The 24690-nt window shown below is 41.5% G+C and overlaps 1 protein-coding gene across 4 annotated transcripts in view; it reads right to left on the bottom strand.

Moving 5' to 3' along the window:
- The window catches only part of AFF2 (ALF transcription elongation factor 2), a 326975-nt gene extending 305120 nt beyond the window's left edge, over window positions 1-21855 (bottom strand). For 3 of the 4 annotated variants that reach the window (XM_054641636.2, XM_077186247.1, XM_077186243.1), the window contains exon 1: window positions 21580-21854. In XM_054641636.2, coding sequence (XP_054497611.1) covers window positions 21580-21626 — 47 coding nt within the window. In that variant the 5' untranslated portion in view covers window positions 21627-21854. Of the gene's footprint in view, window positions 1-21579 lie in introns of all 4 variants that reach the window. The other variant, XM_077186245.1, reaches the window with a different exon arrangement.
- Window positions 21856-24690: the final 2835 nt, after the last annotated feature.

The raw sequence follows: 24690 nt of genomic DNA, 5'->3' as shown, positions 1-24690 counted from the left end.
ATTCCTAAAAAACACACCATTCTGTTACAGGGCCAGCCATTAGCTCTTACTTCAGGCACCTCTGCTGCCTCAGGAACAGACTGCTCATTTTTAGCCTGTTTCCAATTTACCCGCTGGCAGAGGTGCGCAAGAAGTCTCTAGCAATGGAGTTGCAAACCCACGTCAGTACAAATTTCCTTTTTGAGAAGTTTCAATCTTGTTTTATCAGAGACCAGTGCCTGTGCTGAGGAAAGCCTATAATGATTTCTCTTTTTCAGGCTTATTCTAGAATTGCATCTATTTTGGGGTTTTGTTTAGATCTGTCGCAGCTTTCGTCCTGTTGATCATGTTGTTTTTCTAACCCGCCCTGAACATCTGTTGGCTCTTTCTGAGGCTGCATAATCCTGGTTTTTTTCTTTCTCTTATGTATTCCACTGCTATCAGCTGGCTGTTATTCTTGGTTTTTATTTTTCAGTGTACATTTTATTTCTTTTGGTTTAGAAAAAAATATTATTTTAAAAGCATTGATTTTCTTTCTGGCCCCATGTTATCCTGCACAACAAATTCATATCCGCCACAGCTTTTGTTTTGTTTAGCTGGTTTGTTCTTTTTTGTTTCTGCTTGTTTTTCTTTAAAAAAAAAAAAAAAGCATCAATATAAAAAATCAGGTTGCAGCAGACCTAAAGGTGGAGCGAGAAGACGATGAAGGATCTTGTTTTCATAATGATAAAATCAGTACTTATAAAAGATACGGGGCTGGCAGCCCTGCAGAAAACAGAGCGAACACCGTTTAACCACAAACCAGACACACACACTCTCAGCAGGACCACTGCAAGCACTGAAAGGGGAAACAACAGTCAAGCCTTGGCCTCCTTGCTGGGGCTGCCAGCAAGGGCAATCATTAGTGCCAAGCGTGGGGGTGGGTTTTTCTTGACGCTGACATTGGAAACTGTTTGGAGACTACAATTATTTAGCATAGCCTAACAAACAATTATCAGATGGCAACAGCTTCTGGTCACTACCAGGCTGGACTGCATTCAAGCCTAAGAGAGACATGGATCTCCTCAGCCAGCAAGTCTCCCTACCCAGTGATTAAAAAACAAGTAAGATTTTGAGGTTGACAAGAGTCCCTTTTAGCAGCATTTGGATTATAAAATTGCTCTGACTCACTGCAGCGTATTGCTCCCTCTTAATTAACAGAGCTGAACTTTGTACATGTCTAGACTTCCTCCTGCAGAATTGCAGATTTTGGACTCCATGAATACCATTTGAAGTCATATTATTTACAGAGCCTTTATTCATTTCAGTCATTTGTTTCAAACATATTTTCCCCAGAAAGAAAAAATGCACCAACTGCTGGGCCATTTAATCCAAACTTAACAGTTAAGATGTTTTATTCAGCATTTTAAAAAGGATTGTCTTAGGGAATTTTATGTGCTGCATTTCTAATGTTAACTTTACAGATTGTAAAGTGCCTTGGGATGCACTAGCATGAAAGGCATTAAGGTATTGCAGGATTTAAGCAAATGTGCATTGCACTAAAAAGAACCTTTTATGAAAGCACATACAGATAAAAACCACAGTAAAGCTAGTGTTTATTAAGAGATGCTCAGATTTATTTCTTAAAGCAAAACTATTTTCCTCCTCCACTGGCAAAAATGATCTCTTTCTAAATTAAAAAATTTTCTGCCAGTACTGACATAAAATTGCTGAAATTTTATACTTTATGGAAGAGCGTATTTTCCCATTTAAATGTTCAGTCTTAAAAAAACTCAACTGGATTCACATAAAAAAAGGCTTTTTGTTTTTTCCTATAAAGTAGGATTTCTGGTTTGTGGGTGGTCGGTTTTCTCCTACGACTTATTATGAACAAATTAATTAGCTATATTAATTAGCTTGGCAATTGTTACAGGATTTTATGGGTACAAAGAAGGATGAACCTCACATTTTGATCCATGCTTCCTATTACTATCAAAAAGTTGCATTTCAAATACAAGAAAAAGCTTGTACAGCTAAATCCCTTGACACGCCTGGAAATCACAGAGTAGGCTTGTACACCAATCACTTATGAGAGAGGATTTAATGTCAGTGGGTGAAGTTCAACACGGCGAGGAGGAGCAGCATTAACACAGCCAGAGCAGCCTTATCAAGGAGAGGTGGGGTACTGTATCAGGCTTTATCTCCACCCTTTAAGTGGGAGGGTGGATTTGATCTTCACCACCTCCCTCCCTGTTTTCCACCTTTGTAACACCCAAGTACTCCAGCTCTGTGGTCTCAATCCAGAGACTATTACAGCCTTTAAAAAAGCATCACTCGATTTTAAAAGGATACAGATAAAGCCCAAAGAAAGTGTCATGGATTTCAACACGTAGGACTAAACACAAGATCAAAGTTTAAGTGCAGAATATATATAATATTATTCAAAAAAAAAAAAAAAGTAACGCTGCTGGAATTCCTATCACTCTAACATCAGAAGAGAAGCAACAAACAACTTCATAATGCCAGATCCACCTTTTCATTAAAATTACATTAAAAATAAAACGTGGTGAAGAAAGTTAAAAAGCAGCATATGACTTCTACCAAGGAGGGAAGGATTAGTTGTCCTTTGCATTCTAAGTTTGAAAGTTAATATGACAGTCACAATACCTACTCAGAGCCTCAGATCTTTTTTGAATGATAGGAACATTTTCTCAAAGGCTTTCAGCTACAAAATAGCCCTCAAACAGATTTGTTTCTCTAGAGCACCTGTAATTCAAAAACATTACTGATAAATAAAGCTGAAAGCATTAATTTTATTTATAAGTGAAAAATTTCAGATGACTGCACTGAAATCCAATAAATATTCTGTTTCAAGAAAAATAGTGGATCTATGTACTCTAACTACAGTGGGTCATAAAACTGAATTAAAGGAACAAGATACTGTTTTAGCTAATGATGCTGTTTAGCTACCTCTCATGCCTTTCATACTATGGCATTTTCAGTTACATATTTGCCACATTTTGTTTTCACACAACTGCTTTTTCCACTCAAGTACAAAGCAAGATCAACCCATTTAACTTCATCTATACTTCGACTGTAGGCATTGAATACCCATCTTAGCCTGTTCCTCACAGATGCATCTCCTTGTGAAGAAAATCCAGACAATGTATGTCAGCAAGGTATCCTTTGCCAAGCCACAAAGACCACATCTCAGTAGCTCTGAGATGTGGAATAACTCTGAGAAATGGAAATACTAGTGTCTATATATTTTACACCTGGATTTATCCATAGTTTTCCAGTGCTTTGTCCATGCATTATTGAAAAGACAGTTTTACTGAGCAACAAGCTACACAGCAGGTTGAAACAATCAATTGTTCTTCCTGTGATGGACTTCAGACTGGGAGAGCTGCACCTTCCAACTCTTGGCTGCTCCCATAAATTACACTTCAAGTCCTGTCGAGGCTTAAGACAGAGATCTGGGTCTTCCCAGATATACAGTTATCCATGTTTCTATTTCCTATCTAACAAAGCTGTCAACCAAAAGAGGCTGATGGAGACACTTCCCCTGTCACCGGGCTGCCAATCGAGGCATGACTGCAGTTACTTTTACTCTGATGTGGTGTAACGTACAGTTGTTACTACAAATACAGCCCCTTTCTTAAACCCAGCTTTTTATAAACTGTGCACCTGTGCAAGTTCAGAAGAGCAAATCTGGGGACTCCATGACAAACAGCCCTGATTCCCAGCCTCGATTTGAGTATCATGCTCAAATATCACTGACTGAAACTGCAGCCATACACAGCACCTTTCACCACAGCCCTTCTCTTTGTCTATGTGTTTATTTTACACTAATCACTAAAACATCACAGCACAAAGTGTTATGTTATCTCTGTATCCATCTCAATATCTATAATTACTTTCTCTTTTGTAAAAACTAGGACAGGGAGTTGTAGCCCTCAAAGATTACAGATACCCATCTTCCTAAGCCTGACTAAGCCTAAACACACAACAATTATAAGATGGTAAACAGCAGTAATTGTACACTAAATGTCTTTTTAAAGAGCCAAATGTGCACTTAAAGTTTAACTCCCACTCACTGCTGCTCTAGAACAAACAGTAAATTAGTGAACACAAAACTAAAAAAATAAAAAAAAAAAAAGCCCTGCAGCATGTTCCTCAGGCAGGAAGTAATTCTATTTCCCCCCCTCTTTTTTTCAACCTTTGTAGACATAATGCAGGATAGTTTCAATAAAGCACTGCCTGCAGTAAAAGCATGTGATGATCTTGCAATCCAAACTAAAGTGTGATAATTACCCTGCATTAATGGAGAAGGGGACACACAGAGAAATAAACGACCCTCAGCCTGCAAAGAAGTGCAGCTGTATTCTAATTTATCAACAGTCAATTTATTACCTTGTGTACTTTCAGACTGGGGGTTTTTATTTGCACCTGTATGTCTCAGTAAGTGCAGCTAGTTTCATGACCATTACAAGCAGTTAAGGCTTCCTCTTTTCACTGGAACAGGTGGTGTGCACAGGGCAGAAAACCACTCAGCTACTTTTATCCCACGTGCATCAACACCAGCTCTGAGGTATCACTCCAGCCCCTTTCTCAGTGACATTACAGACACCTAAGACACTGCACAAGTCTCTTGATACATTTGCCTTGATACATTGCCACCTGGATTGGTGGGGGATGGCTTTGGGAGTGTTTTGGGAAGGAGAATATTACCTAGCAAGAATGAATACAGAAGTCAGTCCCTAGAAGCACGACTGAGATGACAGTGTCCAAGTACAGGAATAAGGGATTTCCCAACTTCCTTCTGGAAGTGGCCAGACCTGAGCACAGAGGAAAAACCTTGTTCTGCCAGGGCCACTTGATAGGCAGAGAACACCAATTTCCACAGCTGTTTGCCTTAGCCATGAGTAGGGAGAAGGGGGAAAAAGAATTAAAATATCTTACAAAGTAATAAAATGTAGCTGTGAAATGATAAAAGCTGATTGTTCTTGCAGCGTGTTACTGTGTGACAGCTCTCCTGACAATTAAAATGAAAAGGTTCTGTGCACTAATGTCTATGGTATACATAAAATATACTATAAATATTCCAGCATGCCCAAAAATGTATGTGACATTTGTTGCTAAGAGGTATCATGTTTGCTTCTTCCATGTCCATTTCCATGTCTCCACTTATAGTACTGAGCACTTAACCAGGAAATTCCCTCCTCCCAAGTAAAAGAAGAACATTTTAATACTGATACAGTTTTGCTTGGACATATGAAAGGTATTTGAAAGGTCTTTATGTATCTTCACAACTACACAGGCCTAGAGGGTCTCTAAAGCCAAGTGTACACTCCAGTGTCCATTCTGCAAACACTCGGAGTGAGGCAGAGAGAGGTCAGCAGCCCAAGGGGTTCCACCCAAAGCAGGGCCCCCTCTAACTCCACATCTACCCTACATCCATTACACTGGTTGGTGCTGTTATTTATTTCCCAACATTTACTACTGTAATAATGTCAGGAGACAAACAGGCCACACTACTCTGTGCCAGACAAATGGCTACAGAGGGATTCCACTGCAGCACAAAATCTGTAAGAACTAACTGTCCTCACATAAAGTGTCACAGGACAGGGGAGAAAGGAAGAAGATATTCTGTTTTAGGAGTAAAACTTCAGTATTTGAAGCCTCCCCAAAAGGGTTAGATTATTTATTTTGTTTTGAAGCATACTATCACTTTGAATACAGCAGTTAAGCAAATCAGCACCTGTCAAGTCTACTGAACTACTCTCTATTTAACCAAAATTTACATTTAGTTCAGTCAATTAATATAGGCCTTATCAGGTTTATGATAATTAGCACACTTACTAAGAGAAGTAACAGCAGTAGAAATGGTGTCAAAGAAGAGCTCTGTTGTAGTTGGGTCTCACCAGAGACTCCTATCTGATCTCACCTAGTGATCTACTTGCTCTTGTATTGCCAAGGAGACCCACTTTTCCTGCTCTTAAACCAGACAAATTACTGTGACAAGAAGCAGGCTTAGGGTAGCTTCCATTCACAGATCACTTTAAGTACTTTACAGGTCATGTGCTATTAAACTACTTACTTTATCAATTTCTTTTAGCTTATCCAAGGCTAAACTGTTTTAGTTGGAGGAGAAGGACTTATTTTGCTTTCTTATTTTTCATTATTCTTCCCTTCCTGTTTTATTTTTACCATGAATAGTTGAGAGCTGTTGGACCAAAAATAATTATAATCAACAAAGAAAATAAAAATAAACCTTTGCTTTCCTTTGCTTCACATATATTGCTGAAGTGTACTTTAACACAGGCAGACTTCTTTAAACAAGTATCACTCGGGGCAATCAATAAGGCTGCTTTTTGGTAGCCTGTTTTAAAGGTAGTCCTTCAGTGGCATTAATGGACAGGTACAATTTAGACTCTTCACACAGAAGATGCCCTCTTGCCTGCCATTCCAGAACTTTAAGAATTTTAACCAGAATTGTCAAATTCCACATCATTGTTTATACACATACACTTTTTGTGACTCTCTTGAACTGCAGGGTCATAAGGGTATAATTTACAGTGCAAAGCAGTGTTTTAAGAAAATAGTTACTCAAAGCGTAATTGCTGGGGTTTTTTTCCCCCAACTTGAACTGATAATTTTCCTTTTCTCTTAAACTCATAACCATGAAGCCACATCATTAGTCCAAATTATTCTGAGAATAAGGCTAAAAGTTAATATACTTTGACAAAATTAGCCACTGCTTTAACAATAAAGGGAGTATTGTGCTATCCTTCACTTATCACTATTCTTAAATATTTGATATTAGATAAGACCTGGAGAAAAATGAAATCCATAAATTGCACTGTGGCATATTCTACAGGCAGGCAAGAGACTTTAAAGAAGGTGAGACAGTGCTACAAATCAAAAGTCAAATCAGAAACTGAACCTTCATTTTACATTGCCGGGCTTTTTAACGTTCAAGATAGACTGCAAACATTATTTTAACATTCTCTGTTTTTGTAAGAGTACCTACAGAAGCAGAGACAATTTAATACAAGCTGAGTTGAACTTTAGTGAAGGTGTTTCTAGGCTATGTTTTTAAGAACATACTTGAAAGACTGGCAGAACAATCCAGTGCTCTGGTATTTTCACAAATTCAAAACAATGAGATACTTGAGACTCTATTCACACACAAAAAAATAGAAAAAAGAAAAAATGGAGAGGAAAAATGGAGACTTAAATGTCTCTAAGTGGAAGAAACATTTCTCATTTCAACTTTAGCACTTTGCTACTGACATACAATGAAAAAAGTGCTTGTATATAACCCAGCCATGTCAGCAGCAAAATGAATCTCTGGGCTGTGCAATGATCTAAGAAAATCTGAATGGGCATATGGGAACAGCTCATTTTGCAAGACCTCCGAAAGCAACCTACTGATAAACACCGGAGGGTGCCTGACTGCCTGAATACTCACATGCTTATTTGTTGTTATTCTTATTCATTACTGAGTCATTATTATTATTTAAGTGCCGACAATGCACTTGTGAACCAGAACAGATGCAAAATATCCTGTGCTAATGAGAAAATCAAAGCCTTTCTCATATTAGCAATTTCATATTATAGGATCTCTTTATTTTTGCCAATAAAGCACAAAAGTAATTAATACAGCAATATTTTCTTATTGTTCATGAGTAAAGCAAGTAAAACTGCTCAGATTCCGCTTTGGCTCTCACCCCTACCAGCACAAAATACAATAAATACTATTGAAGAATTCCTACTAAGACAGCTGCCAAATAAAATACAACAAAAATCTCTCATAAAAAGCTGTTCTCTGTTTATTCAGAGATAGAGTCAGTATTCCTCACTGAAAATGAACAGTGTGGCACGGCTCTTATATATTTAAATACTTAAGCTGTGACTTATTGCTGTAACCATCTCACAGGGTAAGTTTTTAACTGGAGGCTGGAAGGTGACATTAGTCCTCAGTGTATTACCAAACTGTGGGTCCATTCCTGAATAACAATTAGAACAATACATAATGAGCACACATTTTCACCCCCAAAATTATGCTACTATATACACAAGGAATCTGACAAATACTTCCATTTAAATATTAGTGCACACAGAAGATGTCAGGTTTGGATATTCTCTGATAGCAGCAACAGATGTGGGTGCTGCCATGTCCAGCTCCAGGATGACACCTCCAGCACTCCAGGTTTGATGTGAAGGAGGGTGGCTGGGGAAGGCTCTCTGCAAAGTCAATCTCTCCCCAGTGCTGCTTGTGTCTGCTTCTCGTGACCACACAGTTTTTAAGCAAGGTCACAGATACTAGAGCTGTTTCATTGTGTGTAGGTAACCCTGCAGCAGAGGATACTCCAATTTAGCTGAGGAAGTTTCCATTTGGGTACAGCGTCCTGTATCTTGCCCTCAGCAAACCAACCTGTGCACACTCCCCAGATCTGGCCCCAGAAACTCTCCACCTCAGCAAACATTACTGCCCTTTTGAGGACCATTCTGCATCATGGGAATGCATATGACCAAATCACTTTTGTGAAAAGTAAAGGGTCTTTCCCTTCAATTTCAGTAAGGAACACGATTTAAGTACAAAATGACTCAGCCATGACTGCAGGGCTCAGCAGTGAGCACAGCACTGCTGCAGAGACACTGGCCAATGCAGAGCAGAGCTAAGCCCTGCTGTAACTTCTCCTAAAACAAAGCATGAAGAACAATATCTGAGTCTTAAAGTCTTGTTCAAGAAGCTTGCTGGAGTCAGAGGCAGGCCCAGTCCTATGCTGGGAGTCAAATAGTTCTGTGTGAACTCTTTGGCAGCCCAAGCCCAGCACAGGCCCCCTTCCCACCCCAGTGCTCCCACTGTGTCTGCAACCAAAGCCTGCAGGAGGATCCCTGACCTAGAGAGGAGCCTGACCGCACGTTTTATATCCAAACACTCCTACCAAATCAAAATATGTGGGCAAAGCAGCCAAGATTTAAATGACAGAGCCAGTTAAACTAAAACATGTATCAACAATGAAAATGTAAATGAAGTTTTGTCCTCAGCAAGTCCTCAGAAGGGGGAACTGAGATCCCCAGAAGCTGCCTTGACTAAAAAGACAACTGAAAGAGTTGGATAGCACCTTGTAGTTCAACGCCAGAATCCAAGACAACCTCATGTTCAGAAGACCAAGTCTGGCCCTAAACAGTCAATAGGATTAAATAAAAATTGCAAGATCCTTACATACAAATAAGAAAACATCTATGGAAAGATCTACTGATACTACTTTTTGAAGGTCTACAACTGCTAGTTGTAACAGCAGCATCCTGTCAGTGACACACATTTCAACAAAAGGAATAAAATACACAAACAATAAATAAACCCCCCAGCAACCATGGACAAAAAATGCCTATATTTCCATTAAATACTAACTTCATAAAATCAACAACCATGCATCTGAACTAAAAGAGTGTTTTTAAAACCAGTGGAAGTGTGACAGATGAATGACAGTTGATCACAAGTGACAATTCACATTGAAGTCCAGAGGAATGCTCAGCCTTCACATCCCCTTAAATCAGCCTTGAGTTAACACCCACTCATTGTTCAGTGCCCACTCAGTGCCCAGTGACACAGGCACATCCACAGTGAAGTGCTGGGGGTACTGGAGCACCTGCTGAATTCTGACACACACACACACACACACACACACACACACGTGGCCATGCTGCTACAAGCCATCACTTTCAGATTTTTGACAGTCACCCTTTGCTCACATCCCTGTTTGCTCCTGGCTGGGTATGTTCTTGGCCAGAACATTTATAGCCCCTGGTATTATCCCTCCAAAGCTGTGACGCATTCTTAACCACAACTCTGAGAACACACTGACATTATAATATACAAACATGTAGGGAAGATATACACACTCAGACACACCAGGGGATAAAACAGACTGGGAGGAAACGAGGAACTTTATGTTACTGTCTTTTCTAATGAGATAGAAAGTGGCAGATGTAAAGATTTCATTCAACCGACAATCTCTTTTATGATATGAATAAACTACTAAAACAGATTTAATCCTTTATAAAATCAGATTATAAGAAGCAGACAAAATCACAAGTTTATTCAATACGCCATCTTATCCAGTGTGACTAATGCATTATTTGTATGAAGTTAAAGTGGCGCGTTGGAAAGCTATGAAATAAATCAAATGCTCTACTTTATGTAATCTTAACAGACAGATCCCATTAGGATTCTACTATGCATAGCTGTTGGTTAAAATCATTGACCAGTATCCTTATAAATTAATCAACTGAGGTAATGCTGGCTTGGCTGTCATCATTTATTCCTAATCTACATTTAGAATTCAATTCAACTTTTCAAGCCCTTTAGAACAGGTTTATCAATTCTCTCACCCTTGCTTCAGACATCAGCCTAACCGGTAATTGTTTACAAAAGACCCACTACAATGGAACAGTATCTTTTTTGTTCCTTTTCTTCCCACAGATACCAGAGTGCATATAGACACTGCGTTATAATTAGTTAGAAAGATATTAAATCTTAACCAAACATTCTAGCCTGCCTCAATTTTTTGATGAGACCTTTTATCATTGAAGTTGAATTTGCAGGCAGATTGCGTGAGTTTACACAAGCGAGAATCATTACAAAATCTAAAATAACCCTGATCTGGTTGAAAGGCAGCTAGCAGAATATTTTTGGTTATAGATATATAGGGGGAAAAAAGCCTCCTAGATATCAGGTTATTTGTGGAGCTCTAATGTGTTTTCAAACATATGACTTCTGTGTTATGTCTGTGTATTTTATGCAGTTTCTAGTCATGTTTGTTAGATGTCTGCATGTCACGTACTGCAAGATTCATGAGCAGTCTACAACCAGGAAAAATTCTCACACAACAGCTTGTCTTGGGTAATGGGGAAAGAAACAGCAGAGTGAAGTGACAGGGAAGTGTATTATTTATTATCCTGATGAGGATAACACCTAGTCATGGTCTACGATCCAAACATGCTCACTGTCCTGCTGACAGAGCTATGATTCTGAATGAGAGCACAGGTGTTTCCCTACACAAATACCAAAACTCTCTTTAATTATATTCCCTTATCTATCATCCTTCCATGGGCACAATAAAAACCAGTCAGTTTGGGCAAGGGCTCTTTAAAGAGAGAAGGGAAGACTGAGCAGTAACAAAAACATTGCAATAGATTGCATAATATTTCTGGAGCTCTACCACAGAGTAGGTAAAGGTCATCTGCTCCCAAACTGAAATGAGAAAGAAAGGGAAGCTGTGGCTAAGTATGGTTTAGAGTTCACTAAATCAATGAAAAACTTCAACCATCTGCAGTGGCCTCCAGCTCAGCCCTCTAGTGCAAATTTACTGGCCCACAGACAACTATCAAAGCCACAAAGACAATGCTTCCAAGTATGTATGACAGTAATCATCTCCCTAATTGCCTAAAAATGATACACAGGATTTCAACAAAATCCGTTCCCTTCTTCAAAGGCAAATTGTAAATTTCATAATCAAATTCCACCAGCATAGTCTATTAAAACATGTATATGAAAATACCTCCTACGTTTCAGGGACATAAAAATAAAAACCATTAATTGTTTTTGCTGCCTGTTTTCCCTTGAACCTTGAAAGAAAGGACCTCAAAATAAAATTTTGCCCTGTATTCTTTTTTTGTCCAATCACAAGGATGTACTTTTCCTCGTGCTTGCTGAATGCAACACAGTAATTTGTATCCCCAAGTGGTATAAATAGAAAATATGCTCAGTCTAATAACATATGTGAAGAAAACTCATGCCCAGGGTTAACCAACAAAGCAGCAGCGATCTGCTAGAAACAAAGGCAGCTGGCTCAAAGAGCAACAATGCTTCTGAAAAACTGTGGATGTACTATTCAGTGAGCCATCCAAGGGATGACGTTTACTTATGCTACAGCTGCATATACAAAGCTTGGCTATAAGATCTGGTAAATGACAAGTCTTCTGGAGTGACAAGATGGTTCTGTCTCCAAAAGGTCCATGGCCTTCACTGTCCAGCTATACTAGCAGGGCAAATTACGTGAAGTAAACACACTATAAATAAATCCTGCCCTTCAGAAGAGTTCTCTGCTTTGATTATCTACTCTTGCACTGCCCAAATCCCACCATTTCTCTTTAGAGGCTTGCCTTCCCCTTACTAATATATCTGCCTAGGTTTCTGTCTTCCTCTATCACCATAAACATTCATAAACATTAAGGGACTTAACCTCATCACACCCCCACAGAATAGGAAAATATACCCATCAGACTTGGCAAGCAGTGAAGTGGAACTCAGCTGCATTCCTGACCAACGATGAGTCCTTCTGCAAGTCACTTCTCTCTTCCCACTCCCCACTGTGTAAGGAGGGGTGATGACAATGACTTCTCTGGAAGTCTAACAGTAAAATCTGGAGATACACTTCTCACTTCACAAAAGGAGGTAAAGCAGAGACAAATCATTATTGGTTGAAGGGTTTCTGGCTAGAAATATCACCCCATTTTTCTAAACATGTGTATGATATCATCAGCACAAATGTTGCATACAACACAAAGATCTCTGTGCATCAGCTATTCCACAATCAATACCATTTGCTTTTCTTGTAGGTAACACTGTGCAAGCAAGACAGTGAAGGACTATGTAGCTAGAGTTAAGTTCATAGTAGAGAAAATGTCAAAAGCAGCTCCCAGCTGACACCCAGGAAGATGAAAAAGTGAGCAGAAAGACCAGATAAAGGTAACTACACAGCTGGCCCTTCTCTCTCATGCTTTGCACCTGAACAAAGAAAAAAAAGGCAAATCACCACAGAAGTAAATACTATTGCCTCACTTTTGACAGATACCAATGACTTTCCAAAGACAGTAAAGTAGCTAGCCACAGTACCAGTGAGAGAATCCATGTTCTGTTCCTAAAAATATATATTCACCTTGATTTTAAAAACTTAAAAATGGTAACAACCCTTTCCAGTATTACCAAAAAAAAGCAATGCAACTCAGTTCCTTCTCCAAGCAACCACTAGCCCTCAGCCACAGGCCAATGCCTCAATTCCTTCACCTACCCCTCTTCAAAGGCTTGGTGGGCTTGGTGAAGACAAATGGGCTTTCCAATGTGCAACCAAGCAGAAAGCCATGAAAATCAAAGGGCTGCTTTTTGATATAATATGAGCTCCAAAGCCATTGTCCTCTCCCACAGAGGAGATCTACAAAAATGCTTACTATAGCATATGCACAGTATTCTTTACAGCTCTGCCTCCCTGCTGACCACCAGCCCCAGGGCTCAGTCCACTTCCCATTACAATTGGCTTCACCACACCCACTGACTTGTATTGGAACTCTTTCAGGGACCCTAACTAATGAGTTTTTAAACACTTGTAGACAGAGAAGATAATTCCTCATCATTATTCTTCATAGGAAACACCAGGAAGAATGTCACTCCATTGTTCTACAGGAAAGAAACTGGAAGAAAAATCACCCCCACATTCAAAAGAGCAGCCCAAAGCTCTCATACATGAACTGGCTGCCCCCCAAGCTGTGGGGGTCTCACCTGAGAGTTCAGGACTGAGATCTAAAGCATGTGCAAGCTTCTGAACACATCTCTTACTTTGGCACACTAAGAGGTCCATAACCAACAGACATATAATGTTCCAAGATAGTATTCTCAAATACAAGTGTGGTTACTGACAGCAGCACAGAAACACTCACCTAAACACCATATTACTGCAGGATCTCAGTTACCCTCATGACATGAGACTGAAATAAATAGGAACAGGAGACCTTAATAATAGTTTATATTTAATAGTTTATATTTAAAGCTTTGCATTTGCTTTCTCTACTGACAGTTATATGTTCTTTTTCCTCACAAGAGAAATCTTGACCTAAACCAGTAATAAAGGACCAAAAAAAAAAAAAAAAGTAGACTTACAGAACATGCTGTTACCCTCAGACATAAAACCACTTTAAATAAGAAACATTCCATTATGAAGCCACCTTCTCAGCACAGATCATAAGCCACCAAGGACTGCTCTGCTTTTACCCAGTGTCACTTTCAGGTGTCTATCACTTTGCAGGATGCAGATACTATCACCTATCAAAAGAGCCTACACTTGGATGTCCAAGAAAACTTTTGAGCTACAATTGAATCCTGCCAACAGTCCATGCAAATAAGTGCCAAATGGAAAAAGCACTAGTCTCAGTAGTAAGGCTTCTGCAGGTTTGAGCCCCAGGCACTGGCAATGTAGAGCTACAGAATCTACTCATTCCACAACATCATGCACACCCACAGCATACAAAAATAGCTATTATAATACTTGTCAAAAGAACAACTCAGTGATTTTTAACTTGGTGCTCTATCTTGTTTTCTTCTTTGCTGGTTGTTAATACCCCACACCCCTATAACTACATATAATTATGAGTGGGCTATTCATGTCTTACTATAACTGGTAGCACCATGCAGCATGTGAGTCAGGAATCTGAACTGCTGACTACAGCTCCTCACTAAACAAGTCTTACACACCACACATAGTAAATGGCATTCCCTATTCTTTGCTCCACCTACAAAGAAAATCAGCTTCCAGTTGTGGTATCATCTCCAACTCTCCTTAAAACTCACCATCCCAAATTCCATGAAATAAGGACTCAGTTATAATCTCCAGCAAAAAGACAGATTGACAGCTGAAGTCACAAGGAAAAAATATTTCAAGTGAGATTTTTCTTCTCTCAGGGGCTTAATTTGAATAATTAATAAAATGTTATTAAAACATTTAACATACAGTTAATATTATTAAAACATTTAACATTAAAACATACAGTTTTACCAAAGAAACTACAGACCTTTGCTTAAAAGTCATAACAATTTATGTCGTTGATCTGCTATGAACAAGTTGAGAAATAGTGTCTTCATGATAAAACACTTTGTAACAGCTGGGAAGTTAACTGCAGGAAGTTTTGGGTTATTCCCTTACCTCAGCTCTCTTGCTCCACATTACTTTTTCAGCACTACGAGCCCAACCTTGTAAACCCATCAAACTGACTGCACTCAATAGCAGCCCTGTTGAAATTTAGGAGCAATATACAATTTTTATAAAGTTTCTTCAAGACTGGACTCCAGTACAGTGTATTTGAAAACAAGCCCTCGAGCTCATTCCCCTACAATTTCCTCACAAATAAAGACTTAGCATCATATGGCCTTAGTGAGAATCTTTGGTCAAACAACTGTCTCATTAGAAGTTATTCAAAATGGAGCTTAAAAGCTACTGACACACACACTGCCATCCTTCCTCTGATTTTTTTTAATCTCTAAGTTGTCCATTAGTCAGGAGTAATGTACCTTCTGACCTCTGACCAAAGCTATTAGAACAATTTAAACAAATATTTTGGTTACAAAGCATCAACACAGAACATTCAGTAACAATAAAAGGATGAAAGAGCTGTCTTTTAGAGTCACTGTTGTGACTTCCTGACCATGTAATATTATGGAAGGTTACACTAACTTGACATCTTACTTGATTTACAACCTTCTTTTCCAATGCTTAAGAAAGAATTTGCAACATTGCAAAACCCAGAATTGTGGCACATTTTCAGTTTTCAGTGTTAATAGATGTTTGATGGCTTTAGAAAATCCATTCTGCTAACTGCAATCAAGAGAAAAGATTCAAGCTTTCCCCTCCATTTTTCTTTTCTTTCTGTAAAAGAAAGGCAGTAAATTTGAATTGGACAGGTTCAGAATTGGGCTCTGAGGAGTTTTTCCACATGCATAGTATTAGGCATGCGCAGGGAGCCTTGCTGATCCTGGCCATTAGACAGTTGCTCCACATTTAAAGAAGTCTGCCTTTTGGCCAAAATGGGCAAATCAAGGGCCCTCTCAAGTCAACTGGGAGCACCTTCACTGGCATCACTGGCCAATGACTCACACCAAGGCTGGAGGAAGACACGGGTTCTTCATGGCATTTATTGACTATATATACATTTAACAAACATTCAGGAACCAAATCCTACCAGTCCTTGACACAAAAATAATTTCATTACCTCAAACTAAGGGCACAGGGAAAATATAGGATAGGGTCTATCTGTTTAGATGCTTATTCTAAATGCTTCATGGGTTTAAGGCATAAAATGCTTTTTTCAATCCCTCTAGATTTTTTTTAAAATGAGATTTAATATTTTCATTCTTTCTGACTGCCCAGTTATTGGTGAAATCACATAAAGCTGCTGTAGATTTCAGGGAAATAGATGGGTACTCTACAGGCAAAAATAACATCTGCTTTCATTACCATATACATCAAAAGCTGGGGTTTAGTCAGTAAAACATATTGAGCATTTTGGGAGTGATCAAGAACCCAGTCTGGTGAAACTTCACTTGAAATCAGAGTTGTTTTAATAGATCTCTCATGTGCTTAAAACCCCATACCTGTCTATGGGCTCTGCTAAATTAAGGTCCATGTGCTTTTTCTAAGTTTAGCACAAATTTTATCCCATATCACCATACTGGGCATTTTTATTTATCTAGATAAAAACTGAATTTGGACCTCATAATACAAAAAGCATCACAATACTCCTTCCAAAAAGGACATATTGTCACAGTCCTAAGAAGCATAAGAAGACCAGTAGTGTCCATCCATTTTCTCAAAGATCATTTAGTATATTTAAGTTAATCATTTGCAGAATATCACATCTGCCACTCTAAATTATTTAGAAAATTCCAGGTTGCAGAAGTACTCTTGTCAGACAAAAGGAATAATTTTGCTTTACTGAAGGACCTGCATCATAGTACCGTCTTTTACTAAGAAGAAAACCCCAAACAATATAATTGGCATTCATGTACAAACTGCTTAAATGCTCTCAAATTCTGCCTGGCTTCAGAATAGTTGAACAGTACCTGAAGTATCTACTCTCCATCCCAATTTGTGTATTTTAAAAGGCATTAAATTCTTGAATGAATCATTAGGAAAACAATTCAAATGATGTCAAACTGATAGTAATTTTGCCTCATAGGATAGATGTGAGCTTAATGTTTGCAAACAGCCAAATTCTTTCAAGATTTACACTCCATGAAGTTCAATATCAGCCAGGGAAGAATTACTAAATCAGGATGTACTTCAAGTACAGGTTTTGGCCCAAGACTATTTTTGGTCTTCAGCTGCTTGTTTTGACAGCATCTAATCCCCCTCACACACCCACCAGTGGCCACTGGTGTAAATCTATCCATTTACACTTTCAAAGTAAATTCAAAATGAAACATTCTTAAATAATTACTCGTGGATGTCTGTAATACAAATCCAAAAAGTAACTGCAATTCAACTGTAATATTTCTTAGGGAAAAGAAAGGGACAGGGAGAAAAATCTTTCAGAATCCATTCAAAATGTGACATTTTCCTACACTAATGCTCTCACCATCACCCCATTAAAATGAAAATTAAAAAAAAAAAAAATCTAACTCCCAAAGAGCTTATCTACTCTATTTCACACATTCCCATCAGAAACACAACACAGTTTCCACGTTTAGAAGATTTTTCATTTAGTGAGTTATTATAATCCCTGGTGAAAGAATAGTAACTGAGAAGGTCTTCTGCAGGGGCACAAGGCAGAGAGGGAAGCAGGAGGGTGGGTGAAGAGGCGGAAATAGCCAGGGCTGGAAGTGAAACAGTTCACCTTTGTCTGGAGAGCAGGATCACCCCCTCCAGGTTGAGGACTATGCTGAAAGAGTGCGCTGCTGTGGCATGCAGTGTGTTTCTCCATTCACACAGGAGAGGAACCTGGCCCACAGATGGCCTGTTCTCAGCTCTGTCAGCCACAAACAGACCTTTGAACTTTCTATTTATATAACAGTTTAGTGAGTTTAAGCCTCTTCCTGTATAACTGGCAGTTTGCTGGTTTTGCTGTAATTAGGCTACTTGTGATACATAATATAAAATAGGAAAAAAACAAGAGGCTTGTTTCTCTGCAGGGCTAAGTCTTCCTCCTTGCAACCACACAGCTAAGATGACACTGATACCTGCTCATCTTATTTTACCTTGCCAGGTTTTGATTTACATACCTCAATATGCATTTTTCTGCTAAGTATTTTCTCAACTTCCACTTTTTTAAAGATTGGATGGCTTAAAAATATTAATACCTATGACAATCAATGTAACATAAACCAAGAATTTTTCTGCCTTTGTTTGTGCTAGTGAGGAGTATATATTCCAGGGTGGTTGGGTCTTTGTTGGGTTTTGTTGTTTCCCAGCTGCTGATTAATGACACCACCTTGCTCCATAAGCAGGTTCAAATCTAGCCACATGGTCCCAGGCCACAGCAAGATTTCATTTACTTGGTTACCACAGACAAGCATGGAAAGTGATTTAAAAGATGAAATTTGATTTTTAACAGCAAGTGGTCCCCTTGGTGCACACAGGCATTCAAGCTTTTCATTATATCCATCTCCCTTTCTTTCTCCCTCATAGAATGGCTCATATTAAATGCAAGCCCAGGTGAACGCTTCTTATTCATCCAGGAATCATAGCAGACTTCAGCTTTGGCCCTTTCATCTCATCCTGAGTTTACATTTACCTAAATTGTTTTGGGTATTTTTCAGTTTTTTTCAAGTCTGGCAAAACATCCACAAGGATATTTGTGGCCTCGTTTTACACATTTTACCCCAGCGTTAACAAAAACCCGACATCAACTCTCAGCTACCTTCCTAATCACATTCACAATGAAGAGTCAATGAAACATCTCATTCTTGTACTACTGTGATCTCTCCTAATATGGGAAACTAAAGGGCTGATTCTGCAGTTTGTGTCATCAAGACAAAGCTCCGACTAATCATCTGGAAGGCCAGGTGAGAATTTCAGCACATGTGCAGTGGCAATGCACACTGTAACAATCACAGCTCTTGAGAAAATATGTTTCAAGAAGTGACACAAAAATGTACCTCCACTGGAGGTGGGGGGAAATTAACTATTTTTTTCCCATCAACGAGTAACTTTCACAAAGTCATTTCCTGGTATAAAGGCAAGGCAAAGAAAGTTTACCTTAACATCTTTTCATCAGATTAAAAAAAAAATTCTGCTCAAGCTATAAATATATTTTTTAATATATTTCTCAGGCTAACGATGTTTCTGTTGTACTTTGCATACAGATAATACAAACACCCACACACACAGTAGGCCTGAGCTTGCCTTCTTGGTGATTGCAGCACAGATTAGGAGAAGTTTTGGGTTTGCAAGGAATGCAGAAGAGGGTCCCTAATTGCCTGATAAATGCTTGTGAAACACGTTTCACAAAGGCCAGCTCACAGGAAGAAGGAGGGCAGCTTCGAAATAAGAAGTAGCAATTCACACATCATGTTATACGTACTTATTTGCAAATATTACAAAGCAACCACACCATATTGGATACAGAGACAAAATTAATAAAGCTTGATGGATGTGCATGCATATTCCTGGGTGTGTGGAGACAATGTATGTACAACACATTACATACATACACGTGTTTGTGGACAGAGGAGCTAAATTTAACTCTCTGTAAGCTATGCAACTACTTGTCAGAGACAAACATATTTACATGTATAATAAAATACATGTCACATTTGTGTAGACATGTAGATTATGTACCCACATATTATATATGCACTTACATGTACTAATTGGATTGCTAAAAGCTAAATGCAACTTGATCTCTGCAGTATGTGTGAACGCCTGTGCCACATAGAGAGTTTGAGCAGATATCAAACTGTTTGAAACAGTCAAAGTAAAAATGTTCTCTCATCATGAACCCTAAAACCACTAAAAACAACACTTTTCACAGTACAAAAAACAGCAAATAGAATTTTAGAATGAGAGGCAATATATTCATATTTTATGGAAAAACCGAGGCACGAGAGTTCCCTTCTTTCTGATGCACATCTCTAAATCCACATAAAACCATGGTCAAATGAAAGTAAGTTATTAAGCAAACACTAAAACTCAATACCTATAAATGCTTAGTATTTGAACTACACCCACATATTGGGCTGTAACAGCTTCTATTAAATTAATGTTACCCACATTATAAATTAGGCAAATTGCATGCAAATATTATTTGAGTGGTAATACGGTGGTTATCAGTTGTCTGCAAAATAAATTAGTGTAGCAGAGTAAAGATAGAGTAGTAGAAGCATAATATTTAATTGAGCACTAATTTTATTGTGATTATTACTTTTAAATAACAACAGCATGATTATTAAAAAGATGTAATACAATGGATTATGCAGAGCTGATAAAACATGCACATGATCCAAAACGCCTGCTTACAGATTAATATTGATATAGTGTAATTTATGGTTGTGAGGAATTACTCCCAATTGCTGTAAAATGGAACGTGACAGGTATTTGGTTCTGATTACTATGGATTTGCAAGTATAGCTGTTAGACCCTGTTTGGCAAAATGATAGTTATTAACAAGATATATTACCTTTTTCCTAGACATACCTTTATATTACCAACAAAGTAAAGTAAACCCTCTGCAAAACACGAGGTCCAAATGCACATACATACACAAATATAATCTGTGTGGCATTTAGAGATTAGGATCACAAAATACAGTATTTTAGTCTTTCTTCCTTGGCAAACTGCACTCCAGCCTAAAAGCATTTACACAAAGCAGTACCCAACGTCTGAATTTCCCCATGCATAGTTAAGGAATTATATTCGCTAAATTGAAAAGTAAAGAAAGAACCAATAAAACCAGCCAAAGAATAAGCATAATCTCATTAACCAGCCACAGAAGTGACTAAGTACCTACCCAAATTCTAACTTTCCCAGCTACTTGTCACCCATCAAAAATTCCTTAACGTTCACTTTGATAACAAGTTACAATGCACTTAAACAGATGCACCGATCTTTTTAAGGTGTGCACCTATTTACAGAGCAATATAAACCTAAAATTCCATTCTTAAAATAAATAGAAATAAAAGAAAAATGATGCAGAGACGGGCAAGAAAAAAAAGACCTGTTATAATATCACGGGTACTGATCTTGCCACTTCCAAAACTAACTTCAATAACGTTTCATCTAGAATAGGAAACCAGCAAAACCAGCAACAGAAGCCCCCACACCGATCAGAGCTACAGCCGAACTGTGCCACACAGCGAAACTACAGTTGCGGTTCTCCCCGTGAAAGGAACATTGTCAGTGACAGCAGTAAACACAACATTAGCAAAGCCGCGATCCCGGGGAACATCGCCGCCCCTGCTCGGGAGGGGGCTGCCACCGCTGATCGTAGCCGGCACCCGGCACCTCTCGGCGCTGCCCTGCGGGCCAACTTCGCCCCCCGCCGCCGCGCTCCGAGCGCTGCTCCCCTGCCGGGGCCGCGGAGCGTGGCTGGAGCCGGCCGGCACCGGCTGCCCCGGCCGGCCCCGCTGCCCGCGGGCGCAGCGCGGACCCGCTCCCCGCTGGCACCGGGTGCTGCGCCCCTCAACAAAGGCTACGGCACCGGGGGAGCGAGCAGGGAAGGGTAGGAAGGAGGCAGCTGGAAGAAGGAGAGGGGTGGAGAGACGGGGAGGGGAGGTGGTGCGGGAGGGGGAGAAACCAAAAAAAAAAAAAAAAAAAAACCAAAAACCCACCACCCAAAAAAACCTACCACTGCTGCTCTAAGTCCCAGTCCCTGAAAAAGTCGAATAGGTCCATAACGATGTGGTGGGGAGACTCAGAGAAGTGGTGCCCCCTCCCCGCCCCGCAGAGCCGAGCCGAGCCGAGCCGGCGCGGCTATCGCTGGCCGGCCCGCATGGGCAGCGGCGCCGCGGGGAGCGGCGGCCGCCGCGGGGCCGCGCGGAGCCGCCCGGGGTGGCGGAGCGCCGCCGCCGCCGCCAGCAGCGCGGCGCGGCTGTGCCCGGCTGGGAGAGGCAGCGCAGCGGCGGCGGCGGCCCGGCGCACACACACACAGACGGGCGGGCAGGCTGCCTCGCACACCGCGAGGGGAGGAGCCGGGGCGGCCCGAAGCCGCGGCATGGAGCCGCCGCGGCAGCACCGCCGGGATCCGGCGGAGCCGCGAGCCCCCGCCGGGAGCGCGGGGAAGTTTAGCTGGAAGGAGGAACTGCGGGGATGCGGGGAGCGGAGCGGCTTCGCGCCTGCGGGAGACCTAGGGAGGCCTGGCTGGGGTCGGAAAGGGGGACAGAGAAGGGGGAATAGGGGAGAGAATTAAAAAAAAAAAAAAAAAAAAAAAAACCCAAACACACACACACCAAACCAGCATCTATAATCCTATCATTTAATTGGCAAAGCCAGCTCCTGCTGGCTGTGTGGACAAACCTGCCTGCACGGACATGGCAAGGCCAGAGCTCCGGGTCAGCTGCACTGAGAGATGCAGGATGGCAGGCAAGGGTCAGAGCAGAGTCAGGCTGGGGCAGCCCAGGAAGGCGGGATGAAAAAGGCCCTCCCGAGCCCCGTGAGGTCTGGATCCAGGGCAGCACCCTGTTCTCCCACTGGGATGATTACCCTTCCTTCTGGCCCTGCGATGGGGAGTGGCACTGCTCACTTACGGGCATTAGTCAGGACATTGTCAGGGGCATCCCAGAGCTCCCTACAGAACCCACCCCACTCCCCCACCAATCTCAGGGAGAAGCCAAACACAAATCCCAGGCTGCCCCTACACATAAGCAGAAAGGAGCCCATTGCTCCCTCCATCCCCTAAATGAAATTATTCTCTACCCAGATTCACACTTTCATATCTGAATTGCCTTCTTAGCAGTAACCAGTGCCTTATGACTTTTCACATCCATTTTATATTTATAATACTTCAAATATATATACCCACTGAGCAAACAAGTGCATACATTGGTTTTGCAAACACAAGACCAAAGCCATCTTCATTTTTACTTCAGTCTTCCACAGAACCAATCACAGAACGTCCCTGCATGCCAGCAAGTCTTGAGGACTTGGTGAAGTTTGAAATGACCCTTATTTTGGTGAGCTCCTGTCTCCACAGCTGTGTGCCAGCCCCAGGAGACTCAACACAGCCGGTCACAGCAGCCAGCTCTGCCACCACAGACAAGGCTCCAGTTTACCCTCTGGCAGGAACATCAGGTGCACACAGCATTTCCTTTCTTGCATCTGTTTTCACCACTGACTCAAACACACTACTCTGGCCCTCAAGCTTTAAAATATCATGAGTTGGGCCCCTCTGTTCACTCATTTTAGCGGCATTGTTGGTTTTAAAGGCCCCATTCAAAATCCTAATTTGAATACCTTAGACCGACATGGGAGGTGGAGTCACACTTTCAAAATTTCACATTTCTCCAGATGCAGGTACAGAGAGGTTTTTTAACAAACAATTACTATTCATAAAACTAAAAGCCTAGTCTGTCACCTAATCACTTACATTCAATATCTTGCCTATTTTCAGTGCATTGAACTTCAACCATTAAACTCAAACAACTTACTAAAAGCAGTGGGACTTACAAAAGGAGACAGTTCTGCTTCCTGTTTTCTCAGAGGGTCTTTTGGCTGCCAGCTGGCCACCCTGCACCAAAGCAGCCTGCAAAAGAGAAAGGGCTCTTACCCAACAGAAAGAAAAATCACTTTGCAGGTATGAGCACCTTCACTTTCTTAAAGCAAACCCTTTTCAATTCTTCAGAAACTAGCAAAAGATAGAACAGATCCTGAAAAGGCTTTCAGAGCTCGTTCCAGCAAAGGGGTGAGAGATCCTTCATCACAAGCAAACCTGCTGTCCCCATGACAAGCAATAGCAGAGGTAATGGATCTCCTCAGAAGTTGCTTCTTTGGCACTTGGAGCTCCCCAAGCACCCTGTGCCCTCGGGTCTGTGACAAAGTTTGTGAATGAAGCAGCTTTTCACTGTCGGTTTCAAATAGCTTCCTGCAGTCAGTTTCAAGCCCTCAAGGATGCACCTGAGTGCCACCACTGGGGACACTCAGCCCACGCTCCACTGGAGCCCTGTGCCCGACACACATCTGCTCCCACAGGGGTGCAGGGACAGGGCCATGCCCAGCCCTGTCCCCAGGAACACAGCAGCCACACTTGGCCTGGACACACAGCAGTGGAGCACGAACCTGCTCACCCAGACCTGGCCTGCAGGAGCGAAGGGCTGGGGACATGTCGGGTGTAGCCGCTCCCTCAGTGCCCGGCTGCTGGCACAGGGATCCAGAACCCTCTGCAAGGCCCCACCTCAGGGGCAAACACAAGCACGAGGCTGCCCCAGCTCTAGCTCCACACAGCCAAGGGTTCATTTACCCGAACTGCCAGGAATAGAAAATTCAGCTGCCCTCGGTGTGACCTCTTTTACAGTTATAGTGGAAAATACAACTGCGGTTCCCAGCACCTGCAACAGCTCAGAACGGGGATAATAAGATCAGCAAGGCCTCCTGGCCCTGTGCTCTGCGGCCCGGCCCCGCAGCCTGCCACAAAGGGGAGTGCTGGCTCAGCACGGTCAGGCTCCGCTTTTGCCGCCGAGGCTGCAGGCGGGAGCCCCGCTGCCATCGCACCGGCCCTGCTGCCCCAGCCCCGCTGCCCCATCCCGCCCAGCCCTGCTGCCCCAGCCCCGCTGCCATCGCACCGGCCCTGCTGCCCCAGCTCCGCTGCCATCGCACCGGCCCTGCTGCCCCAGCCCCGCTGCCATCGCACCCGGCCCTGCTGCCCCAGCCCGCCCAGCCCCGCTGCCATCGCACCCGGCCCTGCTGCCCCAGCCCGCCCAGCCCCGCTGCCATCGCACCGGCCCAGCTGCCCCATCCCGCCCAG

This window comes from Agelaius phoeniceus, chromosome 14 (assembly GCF_051311805.1).
Source record: "Agelaius phoeniceus isolate bAgePho1 chromosome 14, bAgePho1.hap1, whole genome shotgun sequence".
NCBI classification, from domain to species: domain Eukaryota; kingdom Metazoa; phylum Chordata; class Aves; order Passeriformes; family Icteridae; genus Agelaius; species Agelaius phoeniceus.
Note: the sequence above shows the minus strand (reverse complement) of the source record. Positions and strands in the feature narration are given on the sequence as shown.